Consider the following 20,410-nt stretch of genomic DNA (forward strand, 5'->3'; position numbering starts at 1 on the left):
GATAGTCCTGGAGTCCCGGAGGGGATTGTGTCATTTTATTATTTTTCTTTTCCCCGTCCCACCATGCATCTCCACCGGGGAAGGCTGACCTATTCCTCCAATGTCCCGCTGTGCATCCTACACAGGGACAGGCTGAGTTTCTCTTTTTGTTTTATCCTTGTGCTCCCTGCTCCCGTTAAATAGCGCAAGTCCAGTCTGGATACCGCTGTGCCAGGCGGCTTTTTTACCCCAGACTGGACCCTGTTAGGAAGGCTAAGTCCAGCCTGGATGCTGTGGTGCTCAGTGACACATTTTTCTTTTTTGTTTTTTTCCCTTTTTGTGTTTTTGTTTTGGTTTTTGCTAACCTCACACCAGTGCCTTAGCCCCCTCAGATGGGGTTTCGACTTTTACCGGTGCATGCCATGGCTCCTCCCACTCCTACATTGTTACAACTGTTATGTGCTATGGAAGGCCATCTGAGCACGTTTATTCAGAAACAGAGCCCCAGGGAATCAACAATAGTACTGCTGTGCACTACTGCATATATGCAGCTCCCATTCACAGGATTCATTATTATCTGCACAATCAAAAGAGTTTGAACAACTCCCGTTTAAAGGATTTGTCACTTACTCACCTAACTGTTGTTTTAAAAAGGACGATACACACAAGACCAAATGATGACGTCAACTATATTTCCTCTGGAATGTAAAGCATACAAATAGGAACACCCAAAGCTGCCATATACACTGTTGGTCACATTTTTAAATCATAAAAAGTAAACAAAACATATACTGATAAACTGCTTGACTTCATTGCAGGGCTACAGCACAATTTGTACACCTGATACATTAAAAAAAACCAATTACAACGCCATGCTTACTGTTCAGTACACGGTGCAGAAAGAATTGACATGATCACCTCACAAATTATTTCTGACCATTTTTGATTATCGCTGAGTTTCATGGCTCAGCTGGAACACCCTTAAAAATCAGCAAGCAAGTCAAACATTGGCTACTGTGATGATTCTTGAGAGATGTAAACATTTTTCTTTGAACTTAAAATGATAGCTCTTGACCTATATAATGGCACAAAGAACACACTACAAAGACCATTCAATGAAATACTTAAATAGCCCTTACATTACATACTGAGTTCAATTACAAATTCTTGGTCTTTATTTCCAAAACCTATCTGAGTGCAGGCCCAGAATATTTCTTGCAGTCCCAATACATACATTCTCTTCAAATGCCACAGTGTAAGCATGTTTTAGCAGTCATATCATGACTTTTCTGCTTGTCCTCTTTCATTCCCTTTTTCTCCATTTATTTTATTCTGCAGTACAGTACCTAGATTTGAAACATTTTAATCCTGTGCATCAAATAACACAACTCAACAAAGCAACAGGCAACAGGCAACACTGTAACAGACAATTTTTGCAACGTTAATATATGTTCTACAAAAAGGATGCTACCATTACAGAAGCAAACAACAATAAAGACAAAACAAAACTTTGAGCTGAATGTCACCTATGGACATTATCACATCTATCAGTGGGCTACCGTACTGTAACTCTAACTGCAACATATACTTTCTTTTTGTTAAAGTTCAATGTCCACCAATATTTTGTTTTCAAATATGGCAATAAGTAACATGATGCTGAATCCCAGAAGAATCCCAGCATTCTGTAAAAGGAAATAACCACAATGACTAAATCCATGATCCCCAGCATCATTGTGCAACATTTCAGGCACCTGCAAGAAAAAAAAAATTGGTTTGTTACAAATCTGGGACGCTCCGTTGTCAGCAGTTCAAGACACAATCTATGGAGAACACAGTCTCAGGGTTTGTATTGTAATGTGCCAGTACTGTGGACTCTCTCCTCAAAACCAATCTGTATATAATGTTTTGTGTAATCACGAATTAAAAGTTCTTTAGAAAATAACATCTGAGCTTTCAAATTGTTGACTATGGTTTTACTGGATTTTTTATATTGTTTATTTTTTTAATTTTAATTGTTGATTTTAAGATTTTAAAGGGGATTTAGACATATATTAACATTTCCTGCACACAATTACACTTGATCATAGAAAGTTGTGATCAGTTGATCAAAACTCGCTTGTCTTATAAAAGCAAAACTCTATAATTCCATACATGAGCAAATTTCTGAAGAAGTCAATTTAAAGTCTTGACCACAAGAGGTCAGAGTAAACTAGTACTTCAGATTTGAATCAGAATCTATTCTGTTACTCAGAACTCTGAAATAACTGGCACATGCAATTTCTTATCCTTCTGCGGTATGATGTCTTTTAAACCTTTAGGCTATGAAAACTTACTTTTTTGAAAAGGAAAAGAAATTCTGCATGAAGTTATAAAAAGGCATTGTAATTTTTAAAACTGCAAACAGATATTTTAAGTGTTCACAGCATAGCAAGACTATGTAAGTGTGATACTATTGCTCTTAAGGTACACTGAACCTTAACACTACATTCGGTACATTCGGAACAAGAGTTCCGAATAGAAGCTGTCGTGGACACTGTGAAGCTTTGAGCATCAACAATGGTGACACTTTTAAATTGCCAAAGGAATCTTAAATGGATTTTAAGATTACCAATACCTCCAATACCTTGGAGATGTAAGTAATTATTAGTTTTTGCTTAAAATCCCACTTTGTGTCTACAAGGATGCACATAAAGGAAGGGAAAATTCAGCAGCTGAAGTCTACCAAAATGTCATGTTTGAACTCATTTTTTAGCGAAGAAAGGAATATGGTCGCATACATTAGCCCTTTTAAAAATTAACATGAAAACACAATCTCTTTTCAGAGTGACCCACACCTGTTTCAGTATTTGTGCACACGTGTTTAAGAATTTCTTACCTTTCAAAAAGCAAAATCTAAATAACAAATAACTAAGTCAAAAAGTACCTTTCCTCAAGATCTACTTGGCAAAAACATACTTACCATATCCACAAGAGCCACATACATAAACAGCCCTGCAGTTAAGGCAAATATCCACATACAGATGTTTTCTGCATAATGTCCGATGAGAATCCCTGTGATCATGCCAAGGTAGGCCATCATGGCTGAAAGAACATTATACAGAATGGCCTGCTTCACTGTCATGCCTGCCTTCAGCAGCACTGCAAAGTCTCCTGCAAGTCACAAAGAGATGTGATGATCATTAAAACACAATCTATTCATTCCTTAAAGTTTGATCAAACATGGTGTAACAATATAAGGTTGTTACTTCAGAGAGAGTGATACAGACAAGTTTCAGCTTCTTTTGCTGAAGTAGATACAACCAATAAACTACCTAAGAGTAAAATAAACACCTGAACTCATGCCTTTTCTTAGGGTACTCAAAAGCATTTTCTAATTGAAACAGAAAAGCTATATAAAGCTTGCAAATGGTTTGGCCCCATGTGATCTCAATTGTACTACAGTACGTCTGTGCATTTGGTGTAAAATAAGGAGACTGTCCTCATAAAAAAACTGACCAAATCACTGCATTTTCAGAGTATAATTTAGTCCCCCCCAATCTTCATCAATATGTCTACATATAATGGACGTTTTTATTAGTCTAATGTGATGACAGTACTTCATGAGTAGCAAGGTTATTCAGAGCTATTACACATGAAGGATTCATAAAAGAAAAACTGAAAATTACATCTCATTTTTCATTTTCTTTTCACTGCCACAATCAATTTATCACGCAAGCCAGCTATGAAAACCCTATGTAAGCGTGCATCACCCATGCTGTCGAGTCAATTTCTTGAAAGTGGGTTTTGAAATGGAAGTTATCTGACGATGCCCTTACCTAACTCATGAGGCAATTCGTGACAGAAAACTGCTACTGATGTGCTAAGCCCACTGGAAAGCCCTTCAGTAAAAGCAGCCCCTGTGGGAAGAAGATGAACAGAAGATTTAGGGTCAGGGGTCAGTCATTTCAATCCCCATCCATTAGGCGTCGAAAAAGCTAATTTTCTTCGTTTGCAATCTCTCAAGTGAATTGTAATGAAATTCCAAAAGTAGATGGGGAACCTGGGATTGGAGTCATAATTCATTTTGCGTCATTAGGAAAACAAACATTTGCAATTTTACTCTAAAGTCAAATAATGTCACTGAATCTGTGGGGTATAATAAGTAGCTACTGAAAAATAGCATTTCAACATTTATGTTCTTATGTTTATTAAGGTACAAACAGGATACATTCAGCATTCTTCTGGGACAGAACTCAATCAAGGCTTTTTAGAAATTTTGCTCTTTCTCAGTTCCCAATACATACTGTACATTTACTGTACAAAGGATATACTTTCATCTTTCATGAAACAAAACAAGCCCAAAAACAGGTGGAAAAGAGAGATGGCTTTAATCATCTGCTTTTAAAAGTCTAGGATTAAAAGAAAGCCCCTGATAACACTGCACTGTTTTTCCAAGGCTAAGATAAGTTACAATTTGCATAGAAAACTACCTCAGGTAGACGCAACTGTTTTGGGTCAAGAAAGTTATTTTCTATGCAAATTTATATGCATTTGAATAGCTCTTCTCCATGTTGAATTAAGAGAATTTGGATTTATAAAGAGATTTCATAGCCCGCACATGATTTTTACTTTGTCACAAAGTAAAACAGATTAACTATGATCAGACCATCACTGAAGGCGCACAGACCACACCTTTTAGTAGTAAATAAACTAGGTGGGTCTTTGGCCAATAGCAAAAAACGGGGCAGTTCTTTATGGAAATGGTACTGAAAGAGAAGGGGAGAGCAAGCCAGAGAAAAAGTATTACCTATAGCTAGTCCATCGCTGAAATTGTGCAGGCCGTCCCCCATAATGACCATCCAGGCCAGCGTGGCGACGCTGGCCTCTTTGAAGTGCTGCCGGGAGTAGCTGTGGCTGTGGCTGTGGGGGTGGTGGTTCTGAGAGTGGTGGTGATGCAGGATGTGGTGGTAGTCATGGTGATGGTGGTGCATATTGTCGGCCTGCCCCACCGTGTCGTGGAAGTGCGAGTGGCACTTGTTCTCGCAGCCTTCGGCCATGTACTCGCTGTAGCCGTCCTGGGGCAGAGCCGGAGCCAGCATGACCTCCTCCTCTTCTGGGGTGCCCTGCCCGTCTGACTTGGCAGCGAACTGCGACTGCTCCGTGAACCCCTCTGCCCTGCTGGCCTCCATGTCTGGGCAAACAAAAAACAGGTTTCAGGAGAGCTCACCACTCATAGTAGGAGAAAAGGGAGGTGGGAGATTTGTCACAAGGTGTATTTTAAGTACATTTACAAGAATAAAGAGATCTTTATTTTTCTCAAAAAGAGAAATTTAATGGATGAGAATGCATTCAGCTCTAATCTGTGTGCTTTAAATATTTTTTTTTATCTACCAAATAACTAGAAGAAAAAATCTGTTGTAAACTTTAAAACTCAAATTTTCTACATATTGAAATAATATCCAATATTTTTAAGGTTATTTAGTTGTATATGAATGATTATTTCTTTAATTTATGGGACCTAAATTTAACCAGAAAAAGCGGCCTGCACCTCCGCCCACACACACTAGAGGGCACTTATGTCCTCTCAGCTCCGAATTTGCAATCTCTCTTATTTTCTACATACCAGAGAGTGAGAAAGGAGGCAGCAGGGGTGCTATCTCTGTATGTTCTCCCTGTATTCACGTGTATTTCCTCCAAGTGCTCCGTTTCAGCCCATAGTGGAAAAACATACTGGTGAGTTAATAGGCTCCTGGGAAAATTGGCACCAGTAGGTGCAACTGTGAATATGTATCTGTGTGACTGCCCTGCAATGGACTGGCCAGTATAGGCTCCAGCTGCCCTGCAATAATGTATGAATGGATATTAGAGAAAAGGAGACTCCCATGGATATTCAAATCCATTCAAGCACATCTGTTCTTTGAGTGTTTAAAAGAACAGCCTTAGAGAAGGATGCATGTTAGTTTTAAGACTCCAACAGACAGAAAAGTGTTGCTTAAAAAATTAAGCTTGGTAAACAGAAAGATTCCTTTTGCTCTTTGATCAGATGTTTGACCTAATAACAGAACAGGATAAAGAGACATTTCCCTTTATTCTGTAAAACAGTGTTGTGAAAAAAGTCTGATCTTTAAGCCACCTGATAGAAAATGACAAAATTCACAAGTCAGGATACTAGACCCAAAGACTAGCTTGTCACACCCTAAACTGGATAGCAGAAGCCTCCCACAATTCCAAGATTTTAACAACCAGAAAGCTGTCTAACAATTACAGCACCCTTGTTAGCATCACATTAGAAACAGATAGTAACAAAATCTAACTTAATTTAGCAAACCACAGCTTAGTCAGAAACAATCTAATTCTAGCACTGTATATGACCGGGCCTTTCTATCCTAGTGCTGGAAAACTAATGTGTCTGCAGTTCCCACACTGCTTTTAATGACCAAACTGGCATGTTAGCATCTTCACTGGATTAACTTAAATACTGCTTCCAGCTCTTCAGGTGCTGATGTTTTAAAAACACCAAGACAACCTACACACTGTCTCTCCAGAACCAGGATTGGACAACCCTAGTACAGTGCAAGTCTAATTATGACCTTTATATACAGTAATTCACACCTTACTTATCTGCTGTCTCACGTTGTATTTTATACGCTATCATTATGTTTTTGTACCCTACAACCAGCATGAGATAACGGTTCTTGGCAGTTTTAGGATGAAGTTACTGCACTACTGCAAAATAATCCTGACCTCCTACAAAGTCATCTCTTTCTTCACACTTATGAGGTTCTATTTTGTATAAGACTCTAATTACAATTTTAAATTTACATGAACAAAATACATTTAAATAACTATGCATCTGTAATGGCAATTTTAAGTATTACAGTAACTGGGGCAATATCTGGCCAACACAACAAAATAGTAGTTCTTATTTGAATTAGTGAGGTATATAGGTATAAAATCATAATGAATCATAATTCAGTGTTTTAAGAAATTCAAATTTGAAGAATAAGAACATTTTCAACACTTCATATTTGAATGTAATACACTTTCATTTCGTGAAAAAAACATTCTTTCAGGCTGAAGTTCTTTGTTTAATTTTTTAAATTTAATTCTTTCTGGGTACTTTTTAAATTACTAAAGCACGAAATAAGAGCTGAAACATTCAGAGTGTGTTCCAACACCTTCACATGACTTAATGTCCGGATTCTCTTCTTCTGTCGGAAGCTTGTCAGAATTTCCATTTTCTTCGTTCTGATCCAGTATCTTCTGATTCTGCTCAGACAATGCGAAATAAAACAAAATACATTATTAACTATTGACATTTCTACTGCCAAAAAACCAAGAAGACACAGCTTCTGTTTATTGCACTGCTATCACTACTGTCTCTTTATAGTAATTGTACAGTAATATACTGTAAATACACCATAGGGTCTCGACATTCGTGAGGATGCGCTGCAGAGAACTATTGCGAATAGCGAAATTCACATGACTAAGTCCTCTCCTATACAATCACATAATATACTACAATATACATTATGTATGGCTAAAAGACATAAGTAACACTCCCTTACAGTATATGATAATTAAAGCACTAATGCATCGGCTTTAAGTTAATTAAAATGACATAGCTCAACTAAAATAAACAGTAATCACAAACATATAGTAATCAGCTATAATAACATATATCCCCCCACCAGCAGACACCTCTACTTTTTGCCTTTACACGTCAGACCATGTTCCATGATTTGGATGCCCCACTGTAATGAAAAGGGCAATAAAATTACAGTGAGCCTATCACGTCATCTCCAGCCCCATTCCCCACGCTGCCCACATAGAACCAGGCTCCCCTTCACCACCACCAATGTGCAGCATCCACCTGGATGACGCGACGGCAGCCATAGTGCGCCAGAACGCCAGAACGCTCACCACACATCAGCTATCAGTGCAGAGTAATGTAGCCAATTCATAGAGGGGGAATATTAGGAGGCCATGATTGGTAAGGGCCAGTTGGAAATTTTGGCCAGGACACCGGGGTTACACCCCTACTCTTTTCGAGAAGCGCCCTGGGATTTTTAACGACCACAGAGAGTCAGGACCTCGGTTTTACGTCTCATCCGAAGGACGGCGCCTGTTTTTGCCATCAAAGACCCCATTGTCCAGACCCAATCGCAAATAAGAAAACTTACAAATGTCAAGACCCTATTGCATATTATAGCACATATATACAGTACATATATTATAGCATGTTCCAAACAAAATACTCTGAACTAATTAAATTAAACATTACAATTAAAGAGGTTTAGCACAAACATGTTTTTTAGATATTTTTTTCCTGGTCAGGACAGTTACCATAGAAGACCAGTGAGTCTTAACTATTGTAACCAACTTGTCTTTTGTCTTTTAGACAATGCTGAGCTGAGGGTGAAGTTCAGCCTACTGTAAATCATGTCAGCCTGTCAGAAACTTGTCTGAACTGTAACAGGTCACTAAAATATTATTAATATTAAAATATTTATTAAATTATTTATTAGCATTAGCCAGATTTAAATAATAACTATAAAGAGACTTTTTTTGTATTTTGATGTTATTTCTATACCCTCAAAGCTAAAACACCAAAAAATAACATTTTCTGAGCCATGAGGCGGCAGCATCCATTTGATAAATACCATCAAAAACACAAGAAAACTGCCTTACAATCTCTGACATGAGACACAATAACATTTTCATAAAGATTACATTCCTGCTTCCATTTCTGAATTCATTCATTCATTTTATATGAATCACCTGTTAGTCTGTGTGTTTCTTTTATAGCAACGACTGAAATGAAGAGACTAGAACTGAAAAAAACAAATCCAAGAATCAAAGATCAATGGGAGAGCTGTGTCTGAAGGAGTCAGAAACATTTAGAGACCTGAGGTTTACAGAAGATGGCCTGCTTGAACTTCTCACCTTCTGTTTCTTTTCCTTATACATCTTCCCCAGCGTGATGAAGTGCTCTATGAGGAACATGAAGTAGACTCCACCCAGGGCAGTCAACCCCTTCCACACCGAGTCCAGACCACCCTCTTTGTGGCCGTGGTCATGGTGATCATGGCTTTCATTGGGTAAGTGTTCTCCATGGTTGTGTGGATGAGACCCTTGAGACTGCAAGAGAGTACAGCTGGGATTCAGTGGTGATACTGCTACAAAACTCACTGCGTTGTGAGTTTGTCATTAGAGTTGTGGGATACACAACTAAACTGGATAAGCAATATATTGAAATAATACAATTTTAATTGTCATATGTTTAAGAATATTAACAAAATATACTGTGGAAAATCCCCAACAGCCAATACATTGCTTATCAGCGTAATTATCAACACACTTAAGATACAGAAACCGATTAGTCACGATCCTAAAACCATTTATTTGGTAAATTTTACTAAAGATTTTTGATAGTCTACCGTGCTATAGACTTCACAGTACATTTTACTTCTAATCTGCATGATAATATTTTTTACTTAAAAGCCATCTCTGCCAGCTGTAAATAAAGGGACTAACCCTGCTGTTTTTTCTAATCAGTTCTTCTTTGATCAAGTTTCCCTTGCAGGCAGAACTGAAAACATACCAACTCTACATAATTAAGAGATGTCTCCTCCTCAGGAACGTTGTTGAGAAAACAGCATAATCAAAATTGTCTTTTTACTTTAGTAAAGAAGAAAGTTGAAAGCTGTGGTTCTACTAAGGTCTTCAGATCTAAAGGATTATTCTAAACCTTTTGTGCTAGTGTTGTTAAGTCCAAAAGTATTACAAACAAGGAGTAAAAACCGGGCTGACAATAGAAAAATACACGAAAATGTGCTACATTTTTATACATGCCATATACAGTATGTGACATACTGCAGCCAGAGCACAATACCATGATATCACTTTCATGCTTTGCATCAGTTGAGTGTAGTTATGCAAAAATATGCAGAGTGCCTTACAAAATATTTGCTCCCTGTCAACACATTTTAATGAATTACATCTGTATATGCCAGCGACACACTTCAATATAGCACTTTTTATTCAAAACTGGAATTATCTGACTGAAAGCTGTTTTATATGAGGTAGGTTATATAGCACCATAATAGCAAGAAAAAAAACATACAAAGTGAAAATTAGTGTGTAAAAGTATACATCTCTCTAAGTCAGTGTTTGGAGAAAACATGTTTGGTAGCAATCAGAAGAAGTTCCATTTTTGTCTGTTCTGACCATAGAACCTTTTGCCACAGGTCACATCTCATACAATTAAAATTAGCCTTTTTTATCAAAAGCTCCTTTCATATTTGTGGTATTCCCCCACACGTGCCAGCTTTGAGTACAGACTAGGATATAAACATAAACTGAACTTTGCAAATCTTTCAACATCACTGTTGTCTTCACAGCAACAGTCCCCATAATAATTGCACTTGCAATGATAGTGAAAGTAATGTACACTATCCGATCCAGGCTGTGCCATACATTAAGGCACATGCAGATTCTTGTTTGCAAGCTAAAGTGAAAATTCAGATATGTATTCATGGCTGAGCAAAAGAAAGATGTGCATTCACTGAAAAGGACTGATAAACAAAAGCTAGTCGATTTTCAAGGACGATTGGCTTTCTAAAACTGCCAAGATTGACACAACTGATGTCCCAAGAAGAGAAGCTCCAAACCAGGATGACGTTTTTAAGCACTCCAGTAGAATTTAAGTTGGGTACAAATTTTGAACAGTGGCAAAGGGAAGTTTTCAACTGATAAACCGTGGGCAGAATTGAAATTTGACTACTTGTACACAGTTAAGACTTTAAGTAAACTTAGAATTATAGAATTAGCTTTAATTCTATGTTAAGAATACAAAAGCATAGAATTAGCTTTAACTGGTTACTCTCTGAAACCAAGTTAGACACACATAGAGAACACCGCAGTTAATGAAGGTGATCAGATTATGTCAATATGATGCTAAAAAACCTGTGCTCTAAAGAGCTTTGGGAAGATGTTCACTGGAGCTGTGTGAAATGGCATTTAGAAACAGGTGACAAAATTAAGAATAAGAATACAACATGTATTAGTCAGTTTGTCCTAAAGTTTTCAAGCATCTAGTTTAGGGGTTTCAAACTCATTTTACCAGTATCAGTCTTTAAAATCTCTAGGTTGACCGATAATGTCAATGAGGATGTTTACGAAAGAAAAAAAGTTCAAGATGTTCAATAAAAAAGTTTAAATCTGATGCACACTTCTTAGGGAAAAACACAGAACTTACTACAATCCCTTGTCTGCCAGAGTGTTATTTGTGCTTGCCAGACATTCAGAAAAGCCTCTTTTCTGTCATGTTGGAGTTGAGACCTTAAGAATTGCAGCAAGATGTAAACCAGACAGAAATGCTCTGTATTCTTTGTGTGTGGAAAAACTTGTTCACAGATGTAAGAACTGCCAAACATGGACAGGGTTTTTATGAATGTCTAGCTAAGGTTTCGAAAAAATGGTGGAAGTTGTCTGAAATATTCAGCGACATTCCTGGTTTTGCTGAATTGTGTCTTCAATGATGTGCAGCAAACGTACTGAAGCTCTCTTTGTGCTTTCTAAAACCTACAAACCACACATCAAACTCCCGCAACAGCTTGTCAAACTTGGCAGTATTCAGCACTGCTGAGCTGACTTTCAGAGTCAAGCTATTCCCAGGTGACATGCACACATAGAAATGAGTCAGATTACATGACAAATCAGACTTTTCCAGTTTTAGTTTGGTTCCAAAGGCTCTTACACTGTCATACACCTGGGGTCACCACCTGATTTGGACCTTTAGGTTTCAAGTTAAGCATGTTGAGCTTGTATGTTATAATAACCATCAAAATCAGCTCGGTGAAGCATTTCAGAACTTCACATTCTGGTAATTCTTCTAATTCTCCTCCATTACACACTATGTGTTTACACACAGGTGAGAGCTGGAGCATCACCGTATTACACCCTGTGCATTCACACACACAGCTGTGTGACTTTTACACACTGTGCGTTCACACAGACAGGTGTGTGGCTTTTACACGCTGTGCGTTCACACAGACAGGTGTGTGACTATTACACGCTGTGCGTTCATACAGACAGGTGTGTGACTATTACAAGCCGTGTGTTCATACAGTCAGTAGACAGTTCTCAGATCAAATAATCTCTTTGAAGCAGCAGGCCAGTTTATCCAATGAAGAATAGTAAGTCATAATAATCAGAGTAGATTGCCTCTAAAAAAAAGCATAAAGTTGTCTGTTTTTTCTGCCCCTCATGCAAATCTGATTTACAGGACATTCTAAATTGTTTGAAGATTTACTGCACAATACATGTTGGTGTACAATGCATTACAATGCAACTGATTGGTCAGCATTTGGTCAATTTTTCTTTTGTTGTACAAGTTTCACCATGTCTTTTGACCAATGATTACCAGAGTCCTGTTGGTGTTTAAACATGCTAACAATTTCTATGGCAAAACCTTTTGCTCCAGAAAGGTAGTAAGAATTTGCAAGCAAGTTAAGAAGTTCTTTAGAAGAATCTATAGTAGCAAGCTATACATTGTCTATGAATTCAGCACTCTCATCAAGTAGTCTGGCCCTTTAGGCTTCTTATGGATTGTGTGACTGTGAGATTGAAGATGCTCTCATCATCTGAGGGGTCTGAGTCTGCAAATGTACTGTAGTTGGAGTCAGAAAGATATTGCTGAAAAAGCCTCTTTTATATTGAAGAACCTAGATGAGTTGAAAGCCAAAAGGCTACGTCAATATTTAACAGCCTGTGCCTGCTGAACTTACATGTGGTATGAGGTGGAGAAAGGCATCTCCACTAAGAGTCCCCACTGCCAGAGCTACCAAGAAGCTCAGCAGGAACTTGAAAAACACCCGGTTCATCAATGGGATCAGAACAACTCCAAGCAGGGACAGCAGGCTGATAATGGTGATGGACACGAACCCTCCGATCCAGGCTGAAAGCACAACACCCAAATTACATTCGATTTAACACCACTCAAGGGTACAAGGTTTTTAATTATGTCACCTAATTAGTAATACTATTAACTCAATTATATTTTTTCAGTAACCTGCATATACCCAACAGAAAATCAATACCTATTCGTAAAAATGGACGTTTTCTACACTACAAAAGCATTTCGCGTTTCTTAGACCATAAAAATACTGCAATTTCACTGTTTTTTCAGTGTTATACTTACTGTATGTGAACAGTAGGTTTCTATTTAACAGAACACTTTGCATTTTCATTACATTCTTGATAATTATAAGTGTTTCAATAAATAAGGTAACAACTCTCACTGTGATGCAATTATTCATAAATGACTACTGCCATGACTCATAATAGGGCCATGGTCATTGCAAGGTTTTTTAGGCATGGGTCCCACCATCACATTTAACATATCAAATACAAAATAGCAGAAATCTATGCAAAACTCCTAGAACTACACTTAACCACTATTGAGAAATTGCCTGCTGGACAGGTGCTTCATTAAGTACCTAAATTATTTCCAATGTTACAGTGTGTCCAGTATTCAATATCATTCCGGGGGAGGGAATCAACGACAAATACACTCTAATGGGCCTAAGATACATCTTTTTCACCGGAAAAGCTATTTAACCTTCTTCACAACAGGAGTTTGCTGGGGTTTCTATCTTATGAATGCTGATTTAACCTCTCATGTACCCAAGTAATTTTTGTTACCTTGTTTACTAAAACCTGCTTACTCAAACATAAGCTAGCCTAAAAACAGTTCTTCATACACAGATGTTAGTATTACTGTAGGGAAACAACAAAAACAATGAAAATGTTTACAGTAAAGTAAATGATCCAAGAGAGATGAGTTGCATGAAAATGTGTTATAACAGAAATACCAGTGGTAACAAAAGCAAACAGCAAAGGGTAAGTGATTACGAGAATAATATTTAAAATGTTTTAAGAGGTTGATACACAAGTGCTTCATGCAGTGCTTGCCTGCTGCACAATGAACACTTAAGACAAAAAAACTGAAATCATACAAATAGCATAATGCAATTGTCAGACACAGAATTCAAAATACAAGTTCTACATTTTGGCTAGCAATAAAGATTTTATCATTATAAAGTTAAAATAATTTTAATTTGACCATTTTCTTTGGCGTCACTTTTGTGTCTCTTGGTGTAGTCCATTTCCATCAATGAATAACACCGAAACTTATAAAACCTAACCAGTGGAACACCACCTTTGTGAGAAAGTGCTTTTTGATTTATCTAAGGAAACTCTCAATGGATACATCAGGACACATTCTTACCTGCCTGAATGGAACTTCCTCTCTGGTGGCTTTCACTGCTTTCCTTATTATTATCATGCTCTGGAAAGGAAGAAAAATGCTTGTGACTGAAGAATTTATAAATGTTATAAAACCTGGCATACTTAATCTAGTTACTTTTCAGTATAACTGTTAAAGTTAAATACTTATGTGCATGAAAAAATATGTTTTATCTACTTTTAGTCACTCTACTGTTCAAACACATTCTGTACTGGTTCAATAGACCACACACAGTATCTGTTATCGACTGTATGGCTTGGAATTAATAGCCTAAAGCAACTGGACAATAAAATCAATGCAGCTATTCACAGCCCTACTTCATTATCTTTGATCTATTATTTTAAATGTTTGCAGGTTAAGCTCTGCTTCTGAACAACATGCAAAAGAAACCAATGGTTCACAATCACAAAAATAAACAGCAGACATACGCGTTTCCATGTGGTGATCTCCATGAGAAGCCTTTCTGTGAACAATGCAGGACTTGGTGTCAATCTGATTAAGGAGAGCAGGGCAGAGGTAACTGAAGTCTGTGACCGAGATGTTCATCTCCATGTTCATCCCATGAGAAGTCAGGATTCTGGTGGCATTTAAACACTGAAAGAGAAGGACCAAAATAACAAAACTAGACCTTGACCGGACAAGGACAAGTAAAGGTTTTGCTCACTGCACCCATCTTTGGAATGATAAAATTATCATCAAGATACATTTCTTGCTTGTCATGATGATTATGAAAAATAGAGCCAAGTGTCAAAATTACTTTTAAATAGTTTTTACATGAAAACATGCAGTAAACACAGCAAAGCCCACGTATTCATTAACTTGTTAATATTCTGCCGGTATGACAAATGTTGTCATTTCAGTATTTACATGAACACGTGCATGAACACTTATAGTACATAAATCAAAAAAGCTTTGTATTTGTAAGACTATGGTAAAGACAGTTTCTATGACCCTAAACATTGGAGATGCACTCCTACATAATGAATTGCATGCCATTTAGGACAGAGACTTAAATCCATCCTACCTCTTTTCCATGGTGATTGTGATCATGATCGTGATCGTGATCATGATCGTGATCGTGATCATCTTTCTGCTTGTCTTCTTCTGTAACAAGCAGATTGCTGATCTTCTTAGTGGTCCCAGAGGGGTCAGGCATGGTGGAGCTAGACCCTGTTGTCTTAGAAGAGTCCTCTTGTGGCAGTTGGTCATTTGTGCTTCTCCGGCTACGTACCTCTTGGGATTTCCTCAAAATGTTACTGGTGTACACTGGGGTCGTACTGATTTCATGAAGCACTTTCTTGGCATAAAGATTGTGGTGGCTGTCACCGTCTTCCTTCTTCTTGCTCATCGCCAGGTTGACCTTGGGAATCTCAGTGACCTTCTTGCTGGTGGGGATTTCCTGTTGGTGCGTGTGGTCATGGTGGTGTGGGTGATGATGGTGATGAGGGTGGTGGGAGTGTCCTTGATCCTGGCCCTTGCTGGATTTGTGTACAGTTTCCCTGTGCAGAACATCCACCCTCCTGATCCTGTCTAAGCCAATGCTCTCCAGGAGCTTCTTCAGTCCCTCCATAGAGATGGTTCCATTCTCCCCATAGCGCCTGAACAGGACCTCTAGGTGATGCTTCTGCATGTGTTCAGCCACTTGCATGTCAACATTGGGGAGAATCTGTTCCCTGGTCCTAAAATCCCCCGGACTGTTGCACTCAGGACTGCTTTTACCATGGCCATGCCCTTGGCATTGACCAGCAAACACTAGTAACAAAGCAACAGGTATCCAATAGTCTTGTTCCATCTCCTGAAAGACAGCACAGCTTACTATGTTTAGAGATATGGTTTCCAATGTTCTCTGAGCACTTTAGAACAATATAATGGTAGATTACACAGCAGATATCGTGACGTGCACAAAACCAGTTAATTCAGCACAAACACTAGTGGTTTCCAAGTATTTAGTCTTATGAAGAAAAAATAATGAAAAGAGTACATTATATGTACAATGATGTCAAAAAGAAAGTACACCCTCTTAGGCTTCTATAGTTTTACTTATTAAGACATATCTGACCCTCACCATGTCCCAACAGTAGATATTTCTATCCTTATGTGACAAATAACACATCAATTTTACTTTACTGTCATTATTTATAAAACAAAACAAAAAACAATCAGCCAACATTCAGAAAACTTGAAAAAGTAAGTGCACCCATACTTCTCCTATATACGTTAAGAAGGATTAGAATCAGGTGCTGCTAAACAAGTGCACATGATTATTTGATCATTGGGAAGTGCTTTCCTTCTGTATATAAAATGTAAAACTGTCAGTCTGGTCTAAGGCTAGACTAAGACAGGAGACTCCACAGCTGAAATGTGTTTTTTTTATTTATTTTCTTCTCTTTTCAGCATGGAATACACTTTTTGTTCCTTTGCAGCCTCTGCATACTGATGCACCTACAGTATGTACTTGAGACTATTCAGGGTAGTGGCAAAACATCATCATTGTCTAGGTGAAAAGATATCTGTGGTGGTCTCAGAGAGAGAATTGTTGCTTCTCATCAATCTGAGAAGGCTTATAAAGCCATTTCCAAACAATATGAAGTCTATCATTCTGCAGTAAGTATCTTCAATTGCCACAATACATTCTAATAAACACTTTCTTTGCAATATTTCCTGTTGGCATTCACTACTGAAATATACTTTTTAATACTGCTGTATAATAATGTGCTAACAATGGCCATCAATGCTTTGAGTTTTTAAGAAGTGCTAATATTTTTTTTTTAATTTTAAATCATGAGAACCATATTATGATTATTTTATTATTATGAGCAGTATGAAAATAATTACTCAAATCTGTTTGTATTATTGAGCAATATGGTATGCTATTTTGCAATAAAAGACCCTTATGGTGTGGTTTAAAACCAGATAGCCTGAGGTGTATATTTACATTAATTACAACTTTTTGGTTGTTCAAATAATTTTGATTACCTAGAAAACAGTATTTCAGTAGGTGTTTCAGGGTCTTTTGGAGTACCACCATTTATATTTATTTATTTATATCAGCTATTCATTTAGCTAATCTGCCCAAAATTTTATTAAACAGGGAGTTAGAAAATTACTATGATTTCTTTGTCATATTTTTTACTGCAAGAAGACTTACTGTCACTATTACCAAACTTGCCAGTGAATTAGTTTAAAGATGCCTACTGTAAGGCAAGGGCACAGACATCAGAGCTCATCTGTTGAACAGACATGCAGTGCACATTAAAGATAGAGTCCATAGTTATACTGAAATAATTGTTAATTCTACAACCACAAACATCCCGATAACGTGTAAACCTGTGTCTATGAAATCTATAGACATGGTGTCAAAGTTTCTGACCACATCTGGTCAGAAATAATATGAATAATATGTAAGCGCGTTCCCTAAAATACTGCATGTTTGCTTAGACAGTTTAATTGATGGTACAGTATAGTCGGCAACATGATTGTACAGGACAGTCTGTAACAAAATAATAATAACTAAATGTATACGTACATGTATTGCGTATATGAATCCACAAATCAAGAATGACGTGCATCTGAGAAAAATCTGTTTTGCGTTTACATAGTATACTCTAAAACGTGATTAGGTATTGTAACAAGCATTTATAATAATCGACACGTTGGTGCGAATCTTGTGTGAAGTCCAGAGCCAGCTTGTTTTTTTTTTTTTTTTTTGGTTTTTGCCTGCCGATTTCACAAAGGCTAAATGCGGTTATAAAAAAAGGGAAGAAGCGTTATGATCATCCCTATCGGTCACTTTTTTTCCTCCACATGGAATTCACATTTTTATCCCTGAACTCTGAACGTACATCACTTCATTATGTTCTCGCTAATATCTACTAGGATAATGCATTTGTGGTGTTTTCAATAAATTAAAAAATATCGCGCTTCAACATTAGGTCAAACTATTATTACCCAAGCTATAACAGAAACCGTAAAAGATCGAGAATGAGGCAGGCCATATTGAGAACAAAGGCCTGCGGTACACAGTGACATTAAAACAGCTGGAAAGACCCGTACAGTAAAACAAAACTGCTCCCATTCAGAGCTACCAACTACTACAACCAACCACACACAATGCGAATGAAGGCGCTCGTACAAACAGATTTTATGCACCCTGCCCTGGAAAGTTACCAGTGCCGTGTGCAGAGGACACCGAACAACGTCAACCTCCGGAAACAAAAGGCAGCAGACCGGACAGACAACAGCGCGGAGGTGATGTGCAACCTCATCTCGGAGGGGAGAAAAAAAAACCCCCGAAAGATACGTCTTTGAGCCCACATACGTACCTTTGTACTGTTGTATTACTTTCCTTAGAAGATAAAATGATTGATTCTTTTTAATTTCCAAAACACAGAAAGCACGTTTATTTTCCTGCCCAGGCACGCAATCTTGCCTAGCAATGCCTCACTCAGGAAGCCATGCTTCTCTACTGCAACTTTGGGTGGAGTCATGTGACGGCGCTTCATTCTCCACGTTTGCAAGGGGATTTAGTGACAAGTCCCTAGTTGGACTGTTATTAAAAACTCGGGGACAGGCGTGAAAACAAAAGCAATAGTAATAAAATGTCAGGAAATATAAACGTTTTAAGATTACTTTAGAAAAGGGCTTGCGTTGCAGAAAAAGCAGCTTCCAGTATTATTTGGTTCAAAACAGAATATCACATTACAAAATGGTACTATTAACATTTTGTTTTAACTTCTTGATGTGCATCCTCAAATTCTATATTTTAATTGTAGTTCCAACTTTAATGAAAAAGATAACTTATTGTTTAATATATAATATGGGGATCACAAATTAACTTAAGCTTGTATTGTATCCTAGTAAGGACTGGTGAAACTGTTCAAACACACGATTTGTGTTTGTTCCCACCGTGTCATGTGGACGTGGGAGTCAATTAGTTGCTATTCTGCATAATGTCTTTAATTTTTTATCCTGCCATGGAACTCTGCTCCAGACCTCACACAGCCTTGAATGGTAGTTTTGAAGACATTGTTTCCTTTTTTATAATTTTTATATGTATATTCCCATTTTTTTTTGCCCTTGGGTATACATTATCTTCCCAAACCACTATTTGAACTGTATTGGCAAAACTCATTCTCGTGTCTTCTTCCTGACAGAGTAGCAAAATATTAGCCTTGAATTATCTTTGGTGATTGATACCACACTTTAAACTGGGATGCCTTATGATTTTTATAGGTGTAACGAGATACTGACAATGATCTTCTGACAATTTTTCCTTATTGTCCTTTTTCCCTTACTGAGTGATTTGTTTCTGTGTTGTACTGTCTTTAATACACTGTGGCAATCAATGATGACTTGCAGGAGCTTCTGTAACCTGTAAGCTTCTGGAATTTTTTAACACTTCGAAATGTGAAGTCACAGAATGCACAATTGTATTTTTCAAGTCCAAACTATGGGAAAAAAGTGTGTGATTTTGCATGTATTTGATGTCAAACATTTGCTTCAGTTTTCTATATCAGAGTGTGGATTCAATTTGAAATGTGTTTTCATAGGAGCTTTTGCCCGTCAGTTATATCAACCCAGTGTGAAACCATCAAGCAATGCGTTTAGATCTTGCTTTGAGGGACATTTGACATTATGGTAAAATCTCTAGGTATTGGTTAGTAGAAATAATTCTAATTAGAGAAGACCTGCTGTCTTCTTTGCATTCAGGCTTCAGGTGGTTAAAGGGAACAATCATGATACAGTATCATGACGCCATGATTGTTTTTGATTTTTAAAGTAATGTGTCATTGTCTCTTTACAGAAGTTAAGAAGATCTTTGAGGACAAACTAATATAAAATTGTATTCTTTTAGAAAACACTAATTATCGAATTTCAAATCTATTTAGTATCTAAACTGAAGAGGGAGATATTTTAGAAGTAAAAATGAAACCCATTTTGATCTTGAGAAATATGATAATACAGTGTATTCTTTTCCATTTAATTGATCCTTATTCATATTTTAGGTGATTTTTGATTTAAAACAGTTTGACTTAAAACAGTTCACAAACTAATTGAGTAAATACCTTTATTAATAGTCTTGAAACATACATTCTAGTAGGTCAGATGTGAAATAATTAATACAAAGGCTAATTCTTGGGA

At 37.4% G+C, this 20,410-nt stretch overlaps 1 protein-coding gene across 2 annotated transcripts; it reads right to left on the bottom strand.

The window, feature by feature from the left end:
- Positions 1-651: 651 nt before the first annotated feature.
- slc39a6 (solute carrier family 39 member 6) lies at positions 652-18,751 on the bottom strand. 2 transcript variants are annotated; one of them, XM_015354905.2, is made up of 11 exons: positions 18,592-18,751; positions 15,294-16,064; positions 14,698-14,863; positions 14,252-14,311; positions 12,750-12,919; positions 8,905-9,099; positions 7,137-7,227; positions 4,766-5,149; positions 3,795-3,875; positions 2,939-3,129; positions 652-1,730 (listed from the first exon to the last, which is right to left on the bottom strand). In XM_015354905.2, the coding sequence occupies exons 2-11, from the start codon at positions 16,059-16,061 to the stop codon at positions 1,578-1,580; spliced, it is 2,259 nt and encodes a 752-aa protein (XP_015210391.2). In that variant the 5' UTR covers positions 16,062-16,064; positions 18,592-18,751; the 3' UTR covers positions 652-1,577. The 2 variants fall into 2 exon arrangements, with proteins under 2 accessions (XP_015210391.2, XP_015210392.2); XM_015354906.2 differs by lacking the exon at positions 18,592-18,751 and adding an exon at positions 17,796-18,505.
- Between the last annotated feature and the right edge of the window lie 1,659 nt (positions 18,752-20,410).

Source organism: Lepisosteus oculatus, chromosome 6 (genome assembly GCF_040954835.1).
Source record: "Lepisosteus oculatus isolate fLepOcu1 chromosome 6, fLepOcu1.hap2, whole genome shotgun sequence".
Lineage (NCBI taxonomy): Eukaryota > Metazoa > Chordata > Actinopteri > Semionotiformes > Lepisosteidae > Lepisosteus > Lepisosteus oculatus.

Coding starts and splice junctions, on each gene's coding strand:
- slc39a6 (XM_015354905.2), bottom strand. CDS start 16,061: ATGGAACAAGACTATTGGATACCTGTTGCTTTGTTACTAGTGTTTGCT. Junction 14,312..14,697: donor AGATCACCACATGGAAACGC/GTATGTCTGCTG, acceptor CTTCCTTTCCAG/AGCATGATAATAATAAGGAA. Junction 5,150..7,136: donor GGACATTAAGTCATGTGAAG/GTGTTGGAACAC, acceptor TTGTTTGCCCAG/ACATGGAGGCCAGCAGGGCA.